This window comes from Anolis carolinensis, unplaced genomic scaffold (assembly GCF_035594765.1).
Source record: "Anolis carolinensis isolate JA03-04 unplaced genomic scaffold, rAnoCar3.1.pri scaffold_11, whole genome shotgun sequence".
NCBI lineage: Eukaryota > Metazoa > Chordata > Lepidosauria > Squamata > Dactyloidae > Anolis > Anolis carolinensis.
In genome coordinates, this window is record NW_026943822.1 from 12,414,262 (window position 1) to 12,434,400 (window position 20,139).

The window sequence follows — 20,139 nt, forward strand, 5'->3', positions numbered from 1 at the left end:
GGAAAGGAGATTCCACACAGAACTTCCTCACTGTGAGAGCTGTTCAGCAGTGGAACTCTCTGCCCCGGAGTGTGGTGGAGGCTCCTTTTTGGGAGGCTTTTAAGCAGAGGCTGGATGGCCATCTGTCAGGGGTGTTTTGAATGTGATTTTCCTGCTTCAGGGGGTTGGACTGGATGGCCCGTGAGGTCTCTTCCAATGCTAGGATTCTTACAGATTTTAAAATCTTACACATTTTATCCATGATTTTATCACTATGTATTGTATGTGTTTTTAACTTGTTTTATTCTGTTTGATTTGTTTTATTGCTTGTTTTATACTGTTGATGACATGGGTTTGGCCCCATGTAAGCCGCCCCGAGTCCCTTCGGGGAGATGGGGCGGGGTATAAGAATAAAATTATTATTATATTATTATTATTCTATGATTCTAATAGCAGGATCATTCCTCCCCACCCCTTGTTGGGTTTCCTTGCTCCATCATTGATAGTTCCATGCAGAAACACAGGGGTTGGTTGTCTGACATGTTGGCCACAAAAGGTACACGTACCCTGTTTTCCCAAAAATAAGACATCCCCAAAAAATAAGACCTAGTAGAGGTTTTGCTGAATTGCTAAATATAAGGCCTCCCCTGAAAGTAAGACCTAGCAAAGTTTTTGTTTGGAAGCATGCCCCGCACCTGCCAAACAAAACACCAAAGCATGCAGGATTGGTAAATGTACATACCAGTTGTATATGGAAAAATGGTAGTAACAAGAAATTCTTGACAGGAGTCACAGTTTGTCTGGTTTAGTTATGTTGGTTTGTGATGACAACTACTGTACAGTATAGAATAAATGTTCAGTTTTTGTTCAACAATAAATGTGAATTCTTCTTCATGGAAAAATAAGACATCCCCTGAAAATATGACCTAGTGCATCTTTGGGAGTAAAAATAATATAAGACACTGTCTTATTTTCGGGGAAACACGGTAGTTTTGAATGCCACCTTCTTGCATTCCAGAAACTGGGGTTTCATTTTCTCTATTGCAGCCCCAAAGATTAATTGTGTGCGAGAAGTAAATCTCTGCCTCCGAGCAAAACCTCCCCAGATCTGGCCAAGGCAGAAGTGCCAGCGATTAAGAGTTTTAAAGATCCCAGTTTTCTCTATGATTATTGTTTGTAAAGAAAAGGCTGGAATGGCTCAGCTGGGGCCCGGAGGGACTGAAACGAGGAGGTGTTCCATTATCTGTGCAGGAATTCCCTTCCAGAGAAACCTCTTAATGTAACAACAGCCAGGTCGGTTCACTGGTAACCTCTCTGGAGACTTTTAAAGCTGTCGACTTGCCTGAAGACCTGAGAGTGAGTGGAGGAAACAGGCCGACTCCAAGGACCAGGCAGGGATTGCTGTGTTCTCAAAACAGCGGATGGAAGGGGTTCCACCATTTTCCAGCACATGATAATGAGCTTGGTTTTGGGCAGTTCAAAAAATGGAGACATTAGCAGAAGAGAAACAACAAAAGCAAACACACACGAGCCCCTTCTCCACCTCTCAGCTTGCTAGGCTTTACACTAAGGATTCCTGTCTGACCTTCTGCCAAGGCAGCTCAAAATTACAGGAGAGAGTTTATTGGCAAACATCTCGGATACCTCCAGCCAAGCCTATTGCAGCATTAATTCTCACCCTCCGGCTTTTGGCTTCCCAGGGAACTCCAGCAGTCTTTCTATTGTTTAGGGAGCTCAACCATTACAACTTCATTTGGCTCGTGTGTGCAATCGGCTTTTCCAAGCCTGAAGATGTGTTCATAAAGAGTGACCCTTGGGCGAGGCCTGTGGTGGTTTGCCTCTGCTTTACGGCCTCGCCGGGAGACTGCCCCGGTTGCTACCTCTGCTACCTCCAAGAACAAGAAACCTTGTGCCGGGGATGTGCCATTAGGCTCCATTTTCGCCGTAGAGAAAGAAGCGCAACCGAATTCTCAGCTTGACAACAGCTGCCTCTCAAAGGGCTGATTCGGCATCCTGTTTCTGGCTGGGCTCTGTGGTCTTCTTTGGCTTTGGTGGTCAACCCAGTCTAACACAAGGGAGTCACATTTGCTTGCAACGCTACATCGGTGAAACGAGAATCTCTCCTGCTCTGTCTCTCTCTTGGCACAGCGCCTAGCATTCATAGGACTGCCATTCCTCCCCTCTTCCTATCCCAGTGTTGACATCTTCAACGTTTCTTCCAACTCTATGATTTTATAATACCGTAATGACTTCCTGCTGTTTCAGTGAAAGCATCACAATATGTTTCTAGCAACCATATTGGAGATTGTCAGGAAACTTGTAACTAGCCACTCAGCAAAGATTTCTCTTGGTCCCAGCCATCTCATAGAATCCTAGAGTTGGAAGAGATCTCATGGGCCATCCAGTCCAACCCCCTGCCAAGAAGCAGGAAATCGCATTCAAAGCACCCCCGACAGATGGCCATCCAGCCTCTGCTTAAAAGCCTCCAAAGAAGGAGCCTCCACCACAGCCCGGGGCAGAGAGTTCCACTGCTGAACAGCCCTCACTGTGAGGAAGTTCTTCCTGATGTTCAGGTGGAATCTCCTTTCCTGTAGTTTGGAGCCATTATTCTGCGTCCTAGTTTCCAGGGCAGCAGAAAACCAGCTTGCTCCCTCCTCCCTATGACTTCCCCTCACATATTTGTACATGGCTATCATGTTTCTTCTCTTCTGCAAACTAAACATGCCCAGTTCTTTAAGCCACTCCTCATAGGGCTTGTTCTCCAGACCTTTGATCACTTTAGTTGTCCTCCTCTGGACGCTTTCCAACTTGTCAACATCTTCCTTCAACTGCGGTGCCTAAAATTGGACACAGTATTCCAGGTGTGGCCTGACCAAAGCAGAATAGAGGGGGAGCATGACTTCCCTGGATCTAGACGCTATACCCCTATTGATGCAGGCCAGAATCCCGGTTGGCTTTTTTAGCTGCCGTCTCCAATAAATTTAGCTATTTCTTCATCAAGATGGATGATGGAGGCACATACCAGCCAAGGCTATATATCGTACCAAGCTCTGAATATGCAGTTGGACATCCTCTCACTACCCAGTTGCTCCTACTGTTGTCATTTTTTGGTGAGGAACAGAGAAAGGGAGGAAGCAATACAGACCATAGAGAAGAAAAGAAGACGAGGACTGCTTGTTTCCTTCTGCTCCAGAGACAAGAGTACACAGCCTGGGCTGTGGCGCAGGCTGGTGAGCAGCCAGTTGCAGCCAGCTGCAACAAATCACTCTGACCAAGAGGTCATGAGTTCGAGGCCAGCTCGGAGCTGCATTTGTCCCTGAGTCCCCTTCGGGGTGAGAAGGGCGGAATATAAATACTGTAAATAAATAAATAAATAAATACACAGCAATACATTCAAACCTTTTTTGTGTGTCAGGAGCGACTTGACTAACTGTAAGTCACTTCTGATGGAGTCAAACTTCAGGAGAAGAAAGAACTTCCTGGTGGTAAGAACTGTTTGAGAGTGGACTATACTGCCTTGAAGTGTGTTCGGAAATCTCAAAACAGATGTTAGATCTGTTGGGAGTGCTTGGATTGTGTATTCCTGCATGGAGGACTGGAAGACCTTGGGACTCAGCATTAACCTTCACAATCATAAAAAAACGATTCTTATAGGTATGTCTTACAAGTGGATGCAATTCATATTAAATACCATTATGGATCATATTCGTCTTATTATTAAACATATAAAGCCTTTTAAATTTCTAAAATAGAATGATCTCTTTTAATTTACAGTTGGTTCTGTTACGCTTGACTATATTTTTGACGTTTTAGCCAGCACCAGGAGAAAACAACAACAAAACAACAACATAGAATTGTTACCATGGCTACAGTTCATATGTAAGTTCACTATAGAAAAAATATATACACTTTTCCACTCTGTATTGAAAAACAACGTTGCATTGTTGTCTTGTTTTCGAATAAAAATATCAATATTCAACTGCAAAGAGGATTCTCTTTTTAAAAAAAAACACGAAGGAAAAATACAAAATAAAGCACCCTTTGATAGCCAGAGTTTACACTCTGTTATGTGACAAAACTGTGCAATCATCAATGTACAGTACTTCAGAGAACAGTACATGGAATATTGTTTTTGACACAACAGAAATACCACAATGGTCATGCAAGCGCATTGCGCACAAAGCGAAGCACCAAAGGCATTGCTGTAGCTGCTCTGAAACCCGACGTTTCGTGACTGTCGTGTCGAGGCCATTTCTGGATCATAATGAGTGAGATTTAGTTCCTTCAAGAGCCAACCAGGAGTTCCTCAGTGAACAATATAGTAGTGATAGAGAAGCGTCCCTGAATGATAGCTTGCTCACTGATACAAACTTTTTCTAACTATCCAGATTGCAGAAGATGCTGGAAAGCCAGATTTAAGGACCAAGACGTGCTTGGAAAAATATCACCTGAAAGCAGCTCAGAAAACTACTGGGTTTCTAAAGGCCCTTCCAGACAGGCACTATATCCTAGGATGTCATCCAAGGTTTTCTACTTTAAACTGGATTCTATGAGTCCACACTGCCAGATCATCTGGGATAAATAGAAAACCTAGGATCAGATCCTAGGATACAGGGCCTGTGTGGAAGGGCCCTAAGATCACAGCCATTTCTATTTTGGAACAGGAATACACAAAATACCCATAGGAACCATGTAATGCTCCAGATTTCTTTTCGTTTTTGCTTTTGAACTGCAACTTCCAGCATTTGTCACTACATGCTAAGCTGGCTGGGCGCTACTAGGAGCTTGCAGTCCTGCATTTCCGGAGCAATCTGCAATTTCACTCCTGATCTGTAGGCGACACGGAATAGGAGTTGTTTAAGCAATGAAACGAGAAAATATCCTGCAATCGTTCTGCCTCTCTATTCTCTTTTGATTGACCCCTTCTTAGGTCACGGCTGGATCTACGGCACCTCTTCCAAAGTACACCTTTGGCACATTTTCCTGATCTGCAATGAACCCAACAAGTGGTGAGATTGCCACGTCTTCCGGTGACAAACTCCCTCGTTCTTAGCGCTGTACCACTTTTCCAACCCTTTGCGTTGGATTTGCTCCTCCCTTCTCCCTCTGAAGTCAACACCGTTGGCCCAGGAGCCCTTCCAATGGCAGCGGGGGCAAGGAAAGGAAGGCTTGGACCGGTTTGGGCCTGGCTTTTCTATGCAGACTCTGCCCTGTTGTATCATGGCATTGGAACACAATGTGGGGCTGCCTCTGGAGCATTGCTGCAGTGGATTAAGCCCAGAGTGAATACAATCCTCTTGCTGAACTTCGTATCCATTGTCTAGATTCCTGTTGCTTCGAGAGGGATTCCTATTACCCTGACTTTTTAGCACCATTTAGAATTTCCTCATTTTGCCATATTAATTGCTGAGATCCCTACTCTGGTACATCTCTCCACTGCATGCCATATGAGAAAGGTTTTCGAAACCTCCAGTATGCATAACACCAAAGTCCCAAAGCAGCATTGTGTGGGTGATCTTTTACAATTGCCTCCATGCTTCGATCTGCCAGATTTCTGGATGGTGGGCGTCTGCATGCCTTCTGAATATTGTCATATTCCAGGGTAGTTGACTTCTAGAATAGCGGCTAATCATTGTGATCCTGGGCTTGCCATTCTAGAGAGCTAGGGAAGAACGTTACCTGATAGGGCTGCAGCATCTCTTGAGAATGAGACATAATCTCAGGATGATGCATTTTGCTTGGAAAGTTTAGCAAAATGTGTAAAGGTCAAATGCCCATGGAAAGCGGAGATGGCCCAAAGCACCACTTTCCATGGGATTTCAGCTCTGGAAGGCAAACTTCAAACAGCATTAGGGTTTCAGAGCAACTCTCAGAAATGACATGTCGTTCCATGATTCGTTTCACAATCAAGAAGGAATCCCACCATTAGATCGGAAGCAGCAACTGATGCCCAAGTGGTAGAAAGGGTTGGCAGAGAAGAAACAGAAAGTGAAGAGAAACAGTAATAGGAAGTGTTGAAACTGACACTCTTCTCATTACTCTTCTCATCTCTGTTCCCAAATAATAGCACCAAGGAATGCAATGTCACCCCTGTTTCAGCTACTGCCACCCAATCATTTGGAGATTAATTTCATTCCTGTAATCGAGGATGAACACAGAGGTCCTGGCCATATGTACACAGTTTCTGTCTGACTCTTCCTGCATTCCAAACCCAAAGGCAACTAAGAATCAGCATAACTTTCTGTGCTCACACCTGCCCTTTGCATTGAAACTAATCTGCCACACAGACAGCAATTTCACGGAGTTGCTCTAGCGCATGCTTATTGCTTACTGACTAGGCTTTCAAGTGTATTTTGCTACCCAAAAGGGCTGCTGTCCTTGGATTACTAGAAAATTCAACATGTGCATTTGGCCTGGTTCCCGATGAGTGCTGCTGTTTAGGAAGGCGAACGGGATCATTAAATCTGTCCTGATTTATTTACTGTAACATCGGTGCAGCAAGCGAGGCACCTTTATTATAGGGAAGGCAAAACAGAAGGAAAGTTAGATTTTCCTTCTTTTTGTTCTTTTGAAATCATACTTAGTTCGAAACGTTGGACTTTCTAGAGGGGTTTTCAAGCCACCGCTGCTGCTTGGCTTTCAGGAGCTTTCCTAGCAAAGCCTCTTTTGCGAATTAAGTATTTCATTAGCGGCTTCCCATTTGAGCCATCATCCTCCGCCCACCTTTTCAGGCTGGAAGCTGGACCTCGAAGCCAAGGCTGAAGCATTAAGTAATGTCTCTACCTACACTGAGCTATTTACCAGAGGCTGACCCTGTCGAGGTACATCCAACTTTAGTCAATTTAGTCACTTTTCAACTCTTTCCTTTTTTTAATAAAATGGTAGCAAGCCATCCAGTGGCTGGAAATAATCTATATATTACTGGGAGGGAGGGGGGGGAGCAGCAGTGTCAAAGCAACATAGAGTTATATGTAATTGGCTTTGAGATGAATTCTTTTTTTGTGGTGGACTGCTTTGATTCATCCAGTCTGCAAAAGGAATTTCAAGTCTTATTAGGTAAGCGTTGGAATCCACCAAGTTCAGCAACTCGCTGAAGATTTGGTAAACAGACCTTCCTTGCAGTGGCCATGGACAAATGTAACCTGTTTTGCCAGATCAGGTCTCACTGGTCAAGCAGTTGGCTTTCCATAGTTGGCACCTACGCATGGGTGGCGATGGCCGTCTTCCCATTGCGGATGGCCAGAGGCACCTTCCGCTCAGACCTCGGCAGTTCTATGTTGTTCCCATGGCTTTTAGCCTTTGAGAGACCCGATTCCCCTATGTGCAAGTCTAATCTATGCGGCTCTTGCCACATCTTGTTGCCACAAGTCCCGTAAGTTGATGACACACTGTAGGAAGAGGCACACATGACCTAAGGAGCCAAGGCAGGTTCCATTAACTCTTATGTTGCATCTTGCTGGCGTAGAAGTCTCTGCAGGTCTGGCAACAGCGTTGGTACCACCTCATGTCCTGGCAGAGGTTCTTCTCTCGAATCACCCGGCAGTAAACAATCCACTGGTCTCCTGCACATTTATAGGTCAGAGCAGCTTTGCATGTGCATGTTTTGGTTTTTAGAAGGAAGACAGAATTTCGGGAGGGGGAAAAAGACACAGAAGTTAGTCATTTGTCTTGGGAAGCAGATGTGGGATTGCCATCATTGTAGCAAAAGCTAAGCAGCACTCGACAGAACATTTCAACTTTGTGAACAGGCGAGTCTGCTCTACACAGAACTGGAGGAATAGTCTGTCTAGCTTCTTTTTACTCACTATCATCAGTGGTGGGTCTCCTTTCCAAAGCCTTTCCCTATCACTGCGGCCCAGATGGTTTTAACTGGAAATATGTGAGATTTTTCTGCAATACAAAGCATGGCCTTAGCTACTTGGGATGGGCTCTCTCTAACCATTCAAGCTATATCTCTCTCCTTCCACCGTGGCCTTATCACAAAGACTCCGAAGCTCCCCAAATGGCCATCCTATGCTTTTCGGAGAACGGAACGGATCATGGAAGGCTATGTCCCTGTGGCTGGAAGCAAAATGGTCACGTTGGCAGTGAAACGTCTGGAGGACGTTGGAAGATCTCAGCATTTTTCACAGGTTGGTGTGCCATTCCCTCCCCTTCTTTTGCAAGGCCAAAGCTTTGCTAGACTTATGATAAGAGACTCTGAAGCTCCTCAGATGGCCATTCAAAGCTTTTGGAGAACAGACTGGATCAAGGAATTGCCTGCAGCCAGACGCAAAGTGTTTACATCAATGAATGAACATCTGGAGAACTTTAGGCAGATCTGAGCATTTGTAACATAACATCTCAGCATCCCATCACTTGGCCTCTGTGGCCAGAAGCTCTTTCCCCCCAAAGGGATACAGAATCATCATTCAGGAGGACTTCATCACAGGCCCAGGACAAGCTGAGACTTCACAGGCGAGAATGAAATGAGCAATGGTTTTTTATAATATTTCTACTGCTTAGGTTTTGTTTCTCAGGGGTGACCAATGAGAAGCCCTCAGAGCTCCTACTTACCGAGCCTTGGAGAGGTAATGGTGTTGACGTTGATCTTCTCATTGCAGGCTTCTTGGTGACATTGCCTATAGGCTGCGGGCTTGGAAAGAGTAGGACACTCATTGCCGTGGCGGCCCGTGACCTTGTGCATGCACTGGACCACCCGGGATTGAAGGCCTTTGCCACAGGTTGAAGAACACTGGAGAAGATGAGAGAAGGTGGTGAAGGAACAGAGAGAAGGCAATGAATGCAGGGATGGAAGCGTCCAGCTACACCTTCTCTCATGTACATATTTTCTTCTCCTCTTCAGGGTGCATCTACACCAGATATGGGCAAAATTTTGCCTTTCCTCCAGGTGTTTTGGACTCCAACTCCCACAATTCCTAACAACTGGTAAGCTGGTTGGGATTTCTGGGAGCTGAAATCCAAAACATCTGGAGGGCCGAAGTTTTCCCATGCCTGATATACATATGTAATAAGAAAACAGGTAAATCCATACAGCAGAATCACTGACAGATGGCCAAGCAAACTTAAGGATCTCAGGCAAAGAAGAACCTGCTCTCTCTAGAGCAGGCATGGGCAAATCCCTCCAGGTGTTTTGGACGTCAACTCCCAAAATTCCTAACAGAATTCCTAATAGAAAAGAAAGGGAAGGAAGGAAGGACACCATCTGAAATCACCGGTTTTGTTTTGAATGTAAAACTGAAGAATCAACCCACCAAACGTATCACATATAGTCAAACCTAACCAAGAGAAGGTTATGATGTCTGTGCTTTTAACTTTGAATATGCACTGAAAATGTTTGAATGGCTTTTAATACTGTTTATGCTTAATTCAGTTTTAATGTTTGTATATTTTACAGAGTGTTTTAAAATGATTATGTGTTTGTGTTTATGTTTTAGTAACGATATAACCCACCTCGAGCCGTGAGGAGATGCAGGCCAGTTATAATTGCACAGACAGACTACAAATAGAGGCACAACTACGTGGCCCAAATGATTCATTGGATCTTATGCCTCAAGTTCCAAAGAACTGGTGGGATCACAAACCTGCAAAAGTATTGGAAAATGAACATGCAAAGATACTGTGGGACTTCCGAATCCAGACTGACAAAGTTCTGGAACACAACACACCAGACATCACAGTTGTGGAAAAGAAAGAGGTTTGGATCAGGGATCCTCAAACTTTTTAATCCGAGGGCCGGTCAACAATCCTTCAGACTGTTGAGGGGCCGGATTATCATTTGGAAAAAAAATACAAACAAATTCCGATGCACACTGCACATGTCTTATTTGTAGTGCAAAAACAACAACAACAAGAAGAACAATGAAAGAACAATGCAATATTTAAAAATAAAAACAATTTTAACCAACATACATTTATCAGGATTTCAATGGGAAGTGTGCTCCTGCTTCTGGCCAATGAGATAGTCAAGTTAATTAGGGTTGTTGTTGTTGTTGTTGTTGTTGTTGTGTGCCTTCAAGTCATTTCAGACTTTGGGAGAGCCTAAGTCTAAAATGTATTTATTTATTATTTATTTATTTACTGCATTAATTTACTACATTTGTATCACACCCTTCTCACCCCAAAGGGGACTCAGAGTGGCGTACAAATTATATGTACATCCAATATATTATATTATTAGCATAGCACAATATTAACATTATATATTACTATATTGAACTATACCACTATAGTGTAATATTATTAGTAATATTATATGTAATATAGAATATATAATTAATATTATTATATGGTAATACTATTAGTGTTATATTGTATTACATTATAATATTATTATCAATATTATATGTATATACAATATATTATATTATAAAACTGAGGGCGGGGGCCAGGTAAATGACCTCGGAGGGCTGCATCCGGCCCCCGGGCCTTAGTTTGGGGACCCCTGGTTTGGATCATTGATGTCGCCATCCCAGGTGACAGTCGCATTGACGAAAAACAACAGGAAAAACTCAGCCGCTATCAGGACCTCAAGATTGAATTTCAAAGACTCTGGCAGAAACCAGTGCAGGTGGTCCCGGTGGTGATCGGCACACTGGGTGCCGTGCCAAAAGATCTCAGCCGGCATTTGGAAACAATAGACATTGACAAAATCACGATCTGCCAACTGCAAAAAGCCATCCTACTGGGATCTGTGCGCATCATCCGAAAATACATCACACAGTCCTAGACACTTGGGAAGTGTTCAACTTGTGATTTTGTGATATGAAATCCAGCATATCTATCTTGTTTGCTAAGTTATAAAACTATTATTATGATTATTATTATTATTTTATTATGACACACACAACTTTGTCAGTCTGGATTCGGAAGTCCCACAGTATCTTTGCGTGCTCATTTTCCAATACTTTTGCAGGTTTGTGATCCCACCAGTTCTTTGCTGCTGGGAGGTGGTACTTGAGGCATAAGTTCCAATGAATCATTTGGGCCACGTAGTTGTGCCTCTGTTTGTAGTCTGTCTGTGCAATTTTCTTACAGAAGCTGAGGATATTATTATTATTATTATTATTATTATTATTATTATTATTATTATTGCGTTATCGAAGGCTTTTATTGCCAACATCACAGGGTTGTTGTGAGTCTTCCAGACTGTATGGCCATGTTCTAGAAGCACTCTCTCCTGACGTTTTTCCCACATCTATGGCAGACCTCTCATCCTCTGAGGATGCCTGCCATAGATGTGAGCAAAACGTCAGGAGAGAATGCTTCTAGAACATGGCCATACAACCCGGAAGACTCACAAAAACTCAATTATTATTATTACTTATTATAGAAGTGTAAACCTTTTTGTAAGGCTGCTAATGCACTGGCTCCGCTCTACCTGCTCTTCCATGCTCCAGACGTGAGGAGCAGCTGTAGACAAACCCAGCAATAAATGGAGGATTTGTTATATTTACCCCTTCCTTCACACACCTATTATATTGGGCAGGTTTCAATTCCACCTCCTGCTTTGTGTTTGCACCCCGCTGTTGTCCTTTCTGTGCTCTCCATCGATCGAACGCTCTGCTTCCTGATCTGCAGGTTGGAGGTCTAACATTCCGAAATATAAGCATGGCTCTGACTTGGGGCAAAACCCACACCTATCCTTCTGGGTGGTCCTTTCAACACAAGCCTCCCGCTCAACAATGCGCAGCCCTTCTTGAAATAATTTCCAGCTTCAAAAGGGCTTGACAAACATCCATGCACACGCATCAATCGTGCTGTAAAGTCTCTGTCTGCAATCCGTAGAAGTCTTACAATTGTGCCGGATAAGGTAGAGAAGAACAACTTTCTTTACTTCTTGCCCAGGGCTTTCCTTTTTGTAAACTTTACCACATTTGTGGTTAAGTCCCCAAGTCCATACAAATACTTGTTTGCTTGGAAAACAAGACCTATGCGATGATGTATTGCAAACACCTATTTCTAGACGCTATCTTTGCATCTGTTTACCCACAAAGCGGGCAGAGCATCCATCTTTTTCCACGGCTCCTGCCAGTTCTGCTCCTTAACACACAAAGAACCACCAAGTGTCTTTTCTCCCCCGTCTTTATTTCCTCGCCTTGAGCTTAGTTTGATTGCTTCTCCTGGGAAACCAAGACCATTGCTTCGGCAATGCAATGCATCTTTCCAAGGTTTGCACCGCTCCCGAACTGCCTGAGTTTGGTAGCGAAAGAGACATCTGGCTTATTTTAAAGAGGCAGAAAAACCAGCTTAGCTAGAAATAAGAACTAGATATAGAAAATTTTGCAAATTGGAGACGGTTGCCTGTATGGTGCTTTGAGAACAGGGAGGGAACGAAGTATGGATGTACATACAGTAGAGTCTCGCTTATCCAACATAAACGGGCCGGCGGAATGTTGGATAAGCGAATATGTTGGATAATAAGGAGAGATTAAGGAAAAGCCTATTAAACATCAAATTAGGTTATAATTTTATAAATTACTAGCTCTGCCCGGCCATGCATTGCTGTGGAGAAGTATGGTGGGATGGGAAATAAAGTATTGAGGAATTGGTGGTAGTTAAGGTAAAGGGTAAAGGTGTGGAGTCCAGATAATCCAGTTAAAGCAGATAATAATAATAATAATAATAATAATAATAATAATAATAATAATACTTTATTTATACCCCGCCACCATCTCCCCAACGGGGACTCGGGGCGGCTTACATGGGGCCATGCCCAAAACAATACAATATAACAAAATATAAAAGAACAACACATCATAACACATTAAACAATACAATAGATAATAATATACATTACAACGCAAAATAAGGGAAGCAATAAAAAAACAAGGGCGGGCCACATGAACACTAAGTTAAAACTCGGGGTGAGAAAGAAATAAGAATAAAAACCACAGAGAACAGAGTCATAAGATAGTGGTACAGTCTAGAGGATAAATATTGGAGATTATAAATGGGTTATATAGGTGTGAGGATGGGCCTTGAGTCTACATTGCCATCTAATCCAGTTAAAATCTGATAATTTGTATTTTATAGGCAGTGTGGAAGAGGCCTAAGTGAGGCCTAACTCTGCCTGTCCCCTGGGTGAGTGGGTTGCTAGACCAAGTGGGCGGAGCTTAGTCTTCTAACTGGCAGCAATTGGATGAAACAATTATTTATCTCCCTCTAATTAGGACTTTTTTTTCTTTTCTTTCTGTTGTATCATCCTAGAGGCGTGGATGATGGGTTGTGTTGTCAATTTTCGAGGTTGTGGGGTGTTTAGTTTTGTTGTTTTGGCGGTCGCCAGGATTCCATCACTCTTTTATATATATATATAGAAGCACCAAAACATTATGTTATACAACAAATTTGTCAGAAAAAGTAATTCAATACACAGTAATGCTATGTAGTAATTACTGTATTTACAAATTTAGCACCAAAATATCACTATGTATTGAAAACATTGACTATAAAAATGCGTTGGATAATCCAGAACGTTGGATAAGCGAGTGTTGGATAAGTGAGACTCTACTGTATTGAGTATCCCAACAGGAATAGTTGGGATTGACTTCCACTGAAATCAACATTTCTTTCCCAATAAATATAGAATCACAGAGTTAGAAGAGACCATACGGGGCGCCCAATCTACCATGTAGGGAAAGCACAATCAAAGCACCCCCGAAAGATGGCCATCCAGCCTCTGTTCAAAATCCTTCAAGGAAGGACTCCAAGGCAGAGAGTTGAACAGCTCTTCTTTTTATGGTCAGGAAGTTCTTCCTAATGTTTGCAACCAATAGACAAAATCTAATTAACCGATAGCACTTTGAAAGCAATTTTTCACAGCTTAAAAAATTAGAAAAACAAAGGTGGGGACAAGGAGGAGGAGAAGAAGAACGTTGCAACGAGAACGTATCTAGTCTTGTTCGAGCCCATCTTTCATGCGGAGCTCTTCTGTCAAAGAGATGATTTGTTTGATTCCCATCAGGAGAAGAAAATGCCTTCTCAATTTGGGGGCCTGGCTCAACATTAGGAAAAGAAATAAATTACATGGGGGGAAATGTCTTTGGGCTGAGCTAACAAATATCGTGAAATTCTTCCAGAAGGGCCGCTACAAAACTTTCTCAACAGCCTCCAAGCTGTATTTTGAGGCAGGAAGATACAAGGAACAAGACGGGACTAGTTTTTTCAAATGCATTTTTTGCATGTAATAAAAATGATTTCATTTTCAAGTAAATATCTAAGGATCCAGGTGGCTGGAGAAAAACAAAGTGTATTAAGGAAACCTCTAGCTTCACTTTTTTATCATGTCAGAAGCGGCTTGAGAACATACTACAAGTTGCTCCTGGTGTGAGAAAATTGAACGTCTACAGAGACATTTCCCAGGGAGGCCCAATGTGTTACCATCCTACTGGGAGGCTTCTCTCATGTCCCCACAAGCTAGAGCTGACAGGTGGGAGCTCATCCCGTCTTACAGATTTGAACTAGCAACCTTCAGGTCAGCAACCAAACCTTCGGGTCAGCAGTTCAGCCGGCACAAGGGTTTAACCCAGGGGTCCTCAAACTTTTTAAGTGGAGGGTCGATTCACAGTCCCTCAGACTGTTGGAGGGCCGGACTAAGATGAAATAGTCCAAAATTAGGATTGTTGTTGTTGTGTGCCTTCAAGGCATTTCAGACTTAGGTCAAGTCTAAGTGTAAAGTTTAGTTCAGAGGCCAGGTAAATGACCTTGGAGGGCCTTAGTTTGGGGACCCCTGATCTAGACGATCTCATAAGACCATAGGTAAGCAAAGAGTCCTCCAAAGACCATCTAGATGGTTTCATAAGACCATAAGTCTTATGAAAGGGCCCCCCAAAGGCCATCTAGATGATCTCATAAGGCCACCAGAAGACCATAGATAAGGAAAGGGGCCTCAAAGACCATCTAGATGTTTTCATAAGACCATAGGTAAGGAAAGGGGCCCCCAAAGGCCATCTAGACAATCTTACAAAACCATAGGTAAGGAAAGTGACCCCCAAAAGCCCTCTAGCTGGTCTTATAAGGCCGTAGCTAAGCAAAGAGACTTCCAAAGACCATGTAGACTTAAGTCAACCCTAAGTCTAAAGTTTAGGATAGGGGCCAGTTAAATGACCTTGGAGGGCCGCATCCGGCCCCCGGGCCTTAGTTTGGGGACCCCTGGTTTAACCCATTGTATCACCACAACTCGGGCGAGAAGGGCGGGATATAAATGTTGGAAATAAATAAATAAACTCAATTCGCAGGGTTCAGGTCATAAAATCACAGCAAAAGTAAAAGCAGGTTTTTTTTGAAAATACCATATATTTTTTACTAGAGAATCATACTGGAGGGCCCAGAAATTCCTAAACAGAACATTTCGATCAAACCTGCAAGTAATCAAACTTGTAAAAGCCAAACCTGTAATTAAGAAGTGCTGACTATACTGAATTTCCTCACTGAATTCTGCATGGCATCGCTAGTCAATTTGAAAGATCCCTAATCTGCAGAATACAAACCTAACCTACAACATATTCAAGCTGACATGTATTATCTATGTCAGGGGTCCCCAAACTAAGGCCCAGGGGCCAGATGCGGCCCATCGAAGCCATTTATCCGGCCCCCATGGCACAAGGGCATACGGGGGTTGTACTAAATGACCTAAGGGGTCTCTTTTTCTCTTACAACCCCTATAATAATAATAATAATAATTATTATTATTATTAACATTAAGGCTGGGTGGCCATCTGTCAGGGGTGCTTTGCTTGTGCTTTTGGTGCACAGAGGCAGACGGGGGTTGGACTTAATGGCCCAAGGGATCTCTTCCAACCCTCTTTATTATTATTATTATTATTATTATTATTATTATTATTATTATTATTATTATTTTATTATGACACAGCAAACAAGATAGATATGCTGGATTTCATATCACAAAATCACAAGTCAAACACTTCCCAAGTGTCTAGGACTGTGTGATGTATTTTCAGATGATGCGTGCAGATCCCAGTAGGGTGGCCTTTTGCAGTTGGCAGATCGTAATTTTATCAATGTCTATTGTTTCCAAATGCCGGCTGAGATCTTTTGGAATGGCACCCAGTGTGCCGATCACCACCGGGACAACCTGCACCGGTTTCTGCCAGAGTCTTTGAAGTTCAGTCTTGAGGTCTTGATAGCGGCTGAGTTTTTCCTGTTGTTTTTCGTCAATGCGACTGTCACCTGGGATGGCAACATCAATGATCCAAACCTTTTTCTTTTCCACAACTGTGATGTCTGGTGTGTTGTGTTCCAGAACTTTGTCAGTCTGGATTCGGAAGTCCCACAGTATCTTTGCGTGCTCATTTTCCAATACTTTTGCAGGTTTGTGATCCCACCAGTTCTTTGCTGCTGGGAGGTGGTACTTGAGGCATAAGTTCTAATGAATCATTTGGGCCACATAGTTGTGCCTCTGTTTGTAGTCTGTCTGTGCGATTTTCTTAAAGCAGCTGAGGATATGATCAATGGTTTCGTCGGTTTCCTTGCACAGTCTGCATTTTGGATCATCAGCTGATTTTTCGATCTTGGCCTTAATTGCATTTGTCCTGATGGCTTGCTCCTGGGCTGCAAGGATCAGGCCTTCTGTCTCCTTCTTCAGTGTCCCATTTGTGAGCCAGAGCCAGGTCTTCTCCTTATCAGCTTTTCCTTCAATTTTGTCAAGGAATTTTCCATGCCAGCTGTCAGATCTAGTTTGTAGTGCAGCTTTCTTGTACTGATTCTTTGTCTGCTGTGCTTTGAGGAGTTTCTGATTTTTGACTTCAATCAAAGCAGGATCTTCACTTTGCTTTACATATTCTGCCAGGGCATGTTCTTCTTCTTTGACTGCTTGTTTTACTTGTAAGTCCTCTGCCCCCTGATCTTCTAGGCAGATATAGCCGGTCAACATCACTGCGAGGGTGCAGTGAATGATGAATGGTCATGAGTTTTGTTGTTTTTCTGTCCAAATTGTCCAGTTTCACCTGTGTCCAGTTTATAATGCCAGCAGTATATCTTATGACAGGTATGGCCCAGGTGTTTATGGCCTTGATGGTGTTGCCTCCATTGAGCTTGCTTTTGAGAATTTTTCTGACCCTTTGATGTTGCCAACTGTAATATGCCCAGGTATTTATAGGCCTCTGGTTGGTGACACTTTATTGTTTGGCCATTAGGCATGTTTATGCCCTCACTTTCAATGATTTTTCCCTTCTTCAATGCCATTGTCGAACATTTGTTCAAACCAAACTCCATGCTGATATCAGTGCTAAAAATTCGGACAGTGTTAGTCAGAGACTGGATTTCAGTTTCCGTTTTCCCATACAGCTTCAGGTCATCCATGTATATCAGATGCGAAATTTTGTGAGATGATGATGATGATGATGATTATTATTTACATAACAAGATTAGTACACAGCAAACAAGATCATCATGCTGGCTGTTGTATTGGATCACGCATCGGACACTTTCCAAGTGTCTAGGACTGTGTGATGTGATGTTGTTGTTGTTGTTATTATTGTTGTTGTTGCAAAGGCTGGATGGCCATCTGTCGGGGGTGTTTTGATGGTGCTTTTCCTGCATGGCAGAATAAAGGGGGTTGGATTAGATGGCCCTTGGGGTCTCTTCCAAGACGATGATTCTATGATTCTGCCATGAAGTGCAAACCAGGCGATAGCAAGCAGGTGAGGAAATGCTGGAGCTGCTCCAGGTTTGTCTTGCAAACGTATCCCCTTCCTTCTCTCCTTTCTTCCTCGGGGCAAACATAAATCTTGCAAAGGCCTTGCAGGAGGAATGTGAACCCATGCCGCGCCTCACATGGCCAGGCCTTTTTGCAGGTGACATCCCGATGATGTGCAGCATCTGGAGGAGAGGCAGCATGGAAAGAGGCCGTGCCGTGCGCCTAGAAGGATTTCATCTGCACAAGGCCTCCTCTGGCGCAGGCAACACGGGATGGCCTCTGCTGAGCGGAGCTGGGCTGAGCGCCTGGCTGGAGAACCTCCCCAAATTCTTTGTGCAAAACTCTCTGCACAGCGCGTCCAAAAACAAAGCAGCAAGTGGAAAAACAGCAGTGCAAAAATCACACGGATTTGAAAGAAAAAAAAGGACTTGATGTATTTTAAACAAACACTTAGCCGCTCATCTTTGACATTTCCCCAAAGGATTCCCCTTGACTTTTTCCCAGTTAGTCTGAAATCAGAAGGTCAGATGGACAATTTCTGCTCTCTAAGGCGCCTTCTGCACTGCCATGCAAAATCCTGATTATCTGCTTTGAACTGGATTATATGGCAGTGTAGAGGAAAGTTGATTCAATGCTTAGACCAGGGGTCCCCAAACTAAGGCCCGGGGGCCGGATGCGGCCCTCCAAGGTCATTTACCTGGCCCCTGCCCTCAGTTTTATAATATAATATTTTTATATCATTTTAATAATATATTGTATTTACATATATTATTGATAATAATATTATAATGTTATACAATATAATACTAATACCATATAATAATATTAATTATATGTTATATATTACTTATAATATTACAGTATAGTGCAGGGGTCCCCAAACTAAGGCCTGGGGGCCGGATGCAGCCCTCCAAGGTCATTTACCTGGCCCCGCCCTTAGTTTTATAATATAATATTTTTATATCATTTTAATAATATAATATATTGTATACACATATAATATTTATAATAATATTATAATGTTATACTATATCATATTAATAATACCATATAATAATATTAATTATATGTCATATATTACATATAATATTACAATATAGTGGTATCATTCAATATACAGTAGAGTCTCACTTATCCAACACTCGCTTATCCAACGTTCTGGATTATCCAACGCATTTTTGTAGTCAATGTGTTCAATATATCGTGAGATTTTGGTGCTAAATTCATAAATACAGTAATTACTACATAGCATTATTGCGTATAGAACTACTTTTTCTGCCAAATTTGTTGTCTAACATGATGTTTTGGTGCTTCATTTGTAAAATCATAACCTAATTTGATGTTTAATAGGCTTTTCCTTAATGCCTCCTTATTATCCAACATATTCGCTTATCCAACATTCTGCCGGCCCGTTTATGTTGGATAAGTGAGACTCTACTGTAGTAATATATAATGCTAATATTGTGCTATGCTAATAATATAATATATTGTATGTACATACACCTGCTCTGAGTCCCCTTCATGGTGAGAAGGGCGGGATATAAATGTAATAAATAAATGTAGTAAATGAATAAATAAATAATTTTAGACTTAGGCTCGCCCAAAGTCTGAAATGACTTGAAGGCACACTACAACAACAATCCTAATTCACTTGACTATCTCATTGGCCAGAAGCAGGCCCACACTTCCCATTGAAATCCTGATAGGTTTATGCTGGGTTACAATTGTTTTCATTTTTAAATATTGTATTGTTCTTTCATTGTTGTTTTGAACTATGCAGTGTGCATAGGAATTTGTCCGGTTTTTTTCCCAAATGATAATTCGGCCCCTCCACAGTCTGAAGGATTGTGGATCGGCCCTCTGCTTTAAAAGTTTGAGGACCCCTGGCTTAGACCGTAGGGCTTTCACATAGAGGACAAACAAATAAATACATAAAAGCCATATTATTATATACAATACCTAGGTAAGGTAAAGGTTTTCCCCTGACGTTAAGTCCAGTCGTGACCGACTCTGGAGGTTGGTGCTCATCTCCATCTCTAAGCCGAAGAGCCGGCGTTGTCCATAGACATCTCCAAGGTCATGTGGCCGGCATGACTGCATGGAGCGCCGTTACCTTCCCGCCGGAGCAGTACCTATTGATCTACTCACATTGGCATGTTTTCGAACTGCTAGGTTGGCAGGAGCTGGGGCTAACAGCAGGCGCTAATTCCGCTTCCGGGATTCGAACCTGGGACCTTTGCTTTAACACACTGTGCCACCAGGGGCCCCTATACAATACCTAACACACCATTAAAATACTATATAAATCATTAAAATGCTACATAAATCAGTGGCGAGGTACACCCATAAAATACTACATAAAATACTATATGAGCTAGCTCTTGCATAGTGAGAAACCAATTAGAATTCAGTATTATGAAAACTTGAGCAAGAAGCACTTTGAATATTTATAACCCACTCTGATTATGTAAAAGCATCCCCAGAACACTCAACTGCAATATCGG

The 20,139-nt window shown here is 42.6% G+C and overlaps 1 protein-coding gene across 2 annotated transcripts in view; it reads right to left on the reverse strand.

The window, feature by feature from the left end:
* Positions 1-3,712: 3,712 nt before the first annotated feature.
* The window catches only part of adamts17 (ADAM metallopeptidase with thrombospondin type 1 motif 17), a 197,663-nt gene continuing 181,236 nt past the window's right edge, over positions 3,713-20,139 (reverse strand). For both annotated transcript variants that reach the window (XM_062963439.1, XM_062963438.1), the window contains 2 exons: positions 8,536-8,713; positions 3,713-7,565 (listed from right to left, as the gene is read on the reverse strand). In XM_062963439.1, the coding sequence (XP_062819509.1) occupies positions 7,414-7,565; positions 8,536-8,713 (330 nt within the window). In that variant the 3' untranslated portion in view covers positions 3,713-7,413. The remainder of the gene's footprint in view (positions 7,566-8,535; positions 8,714-20,139) is intronic.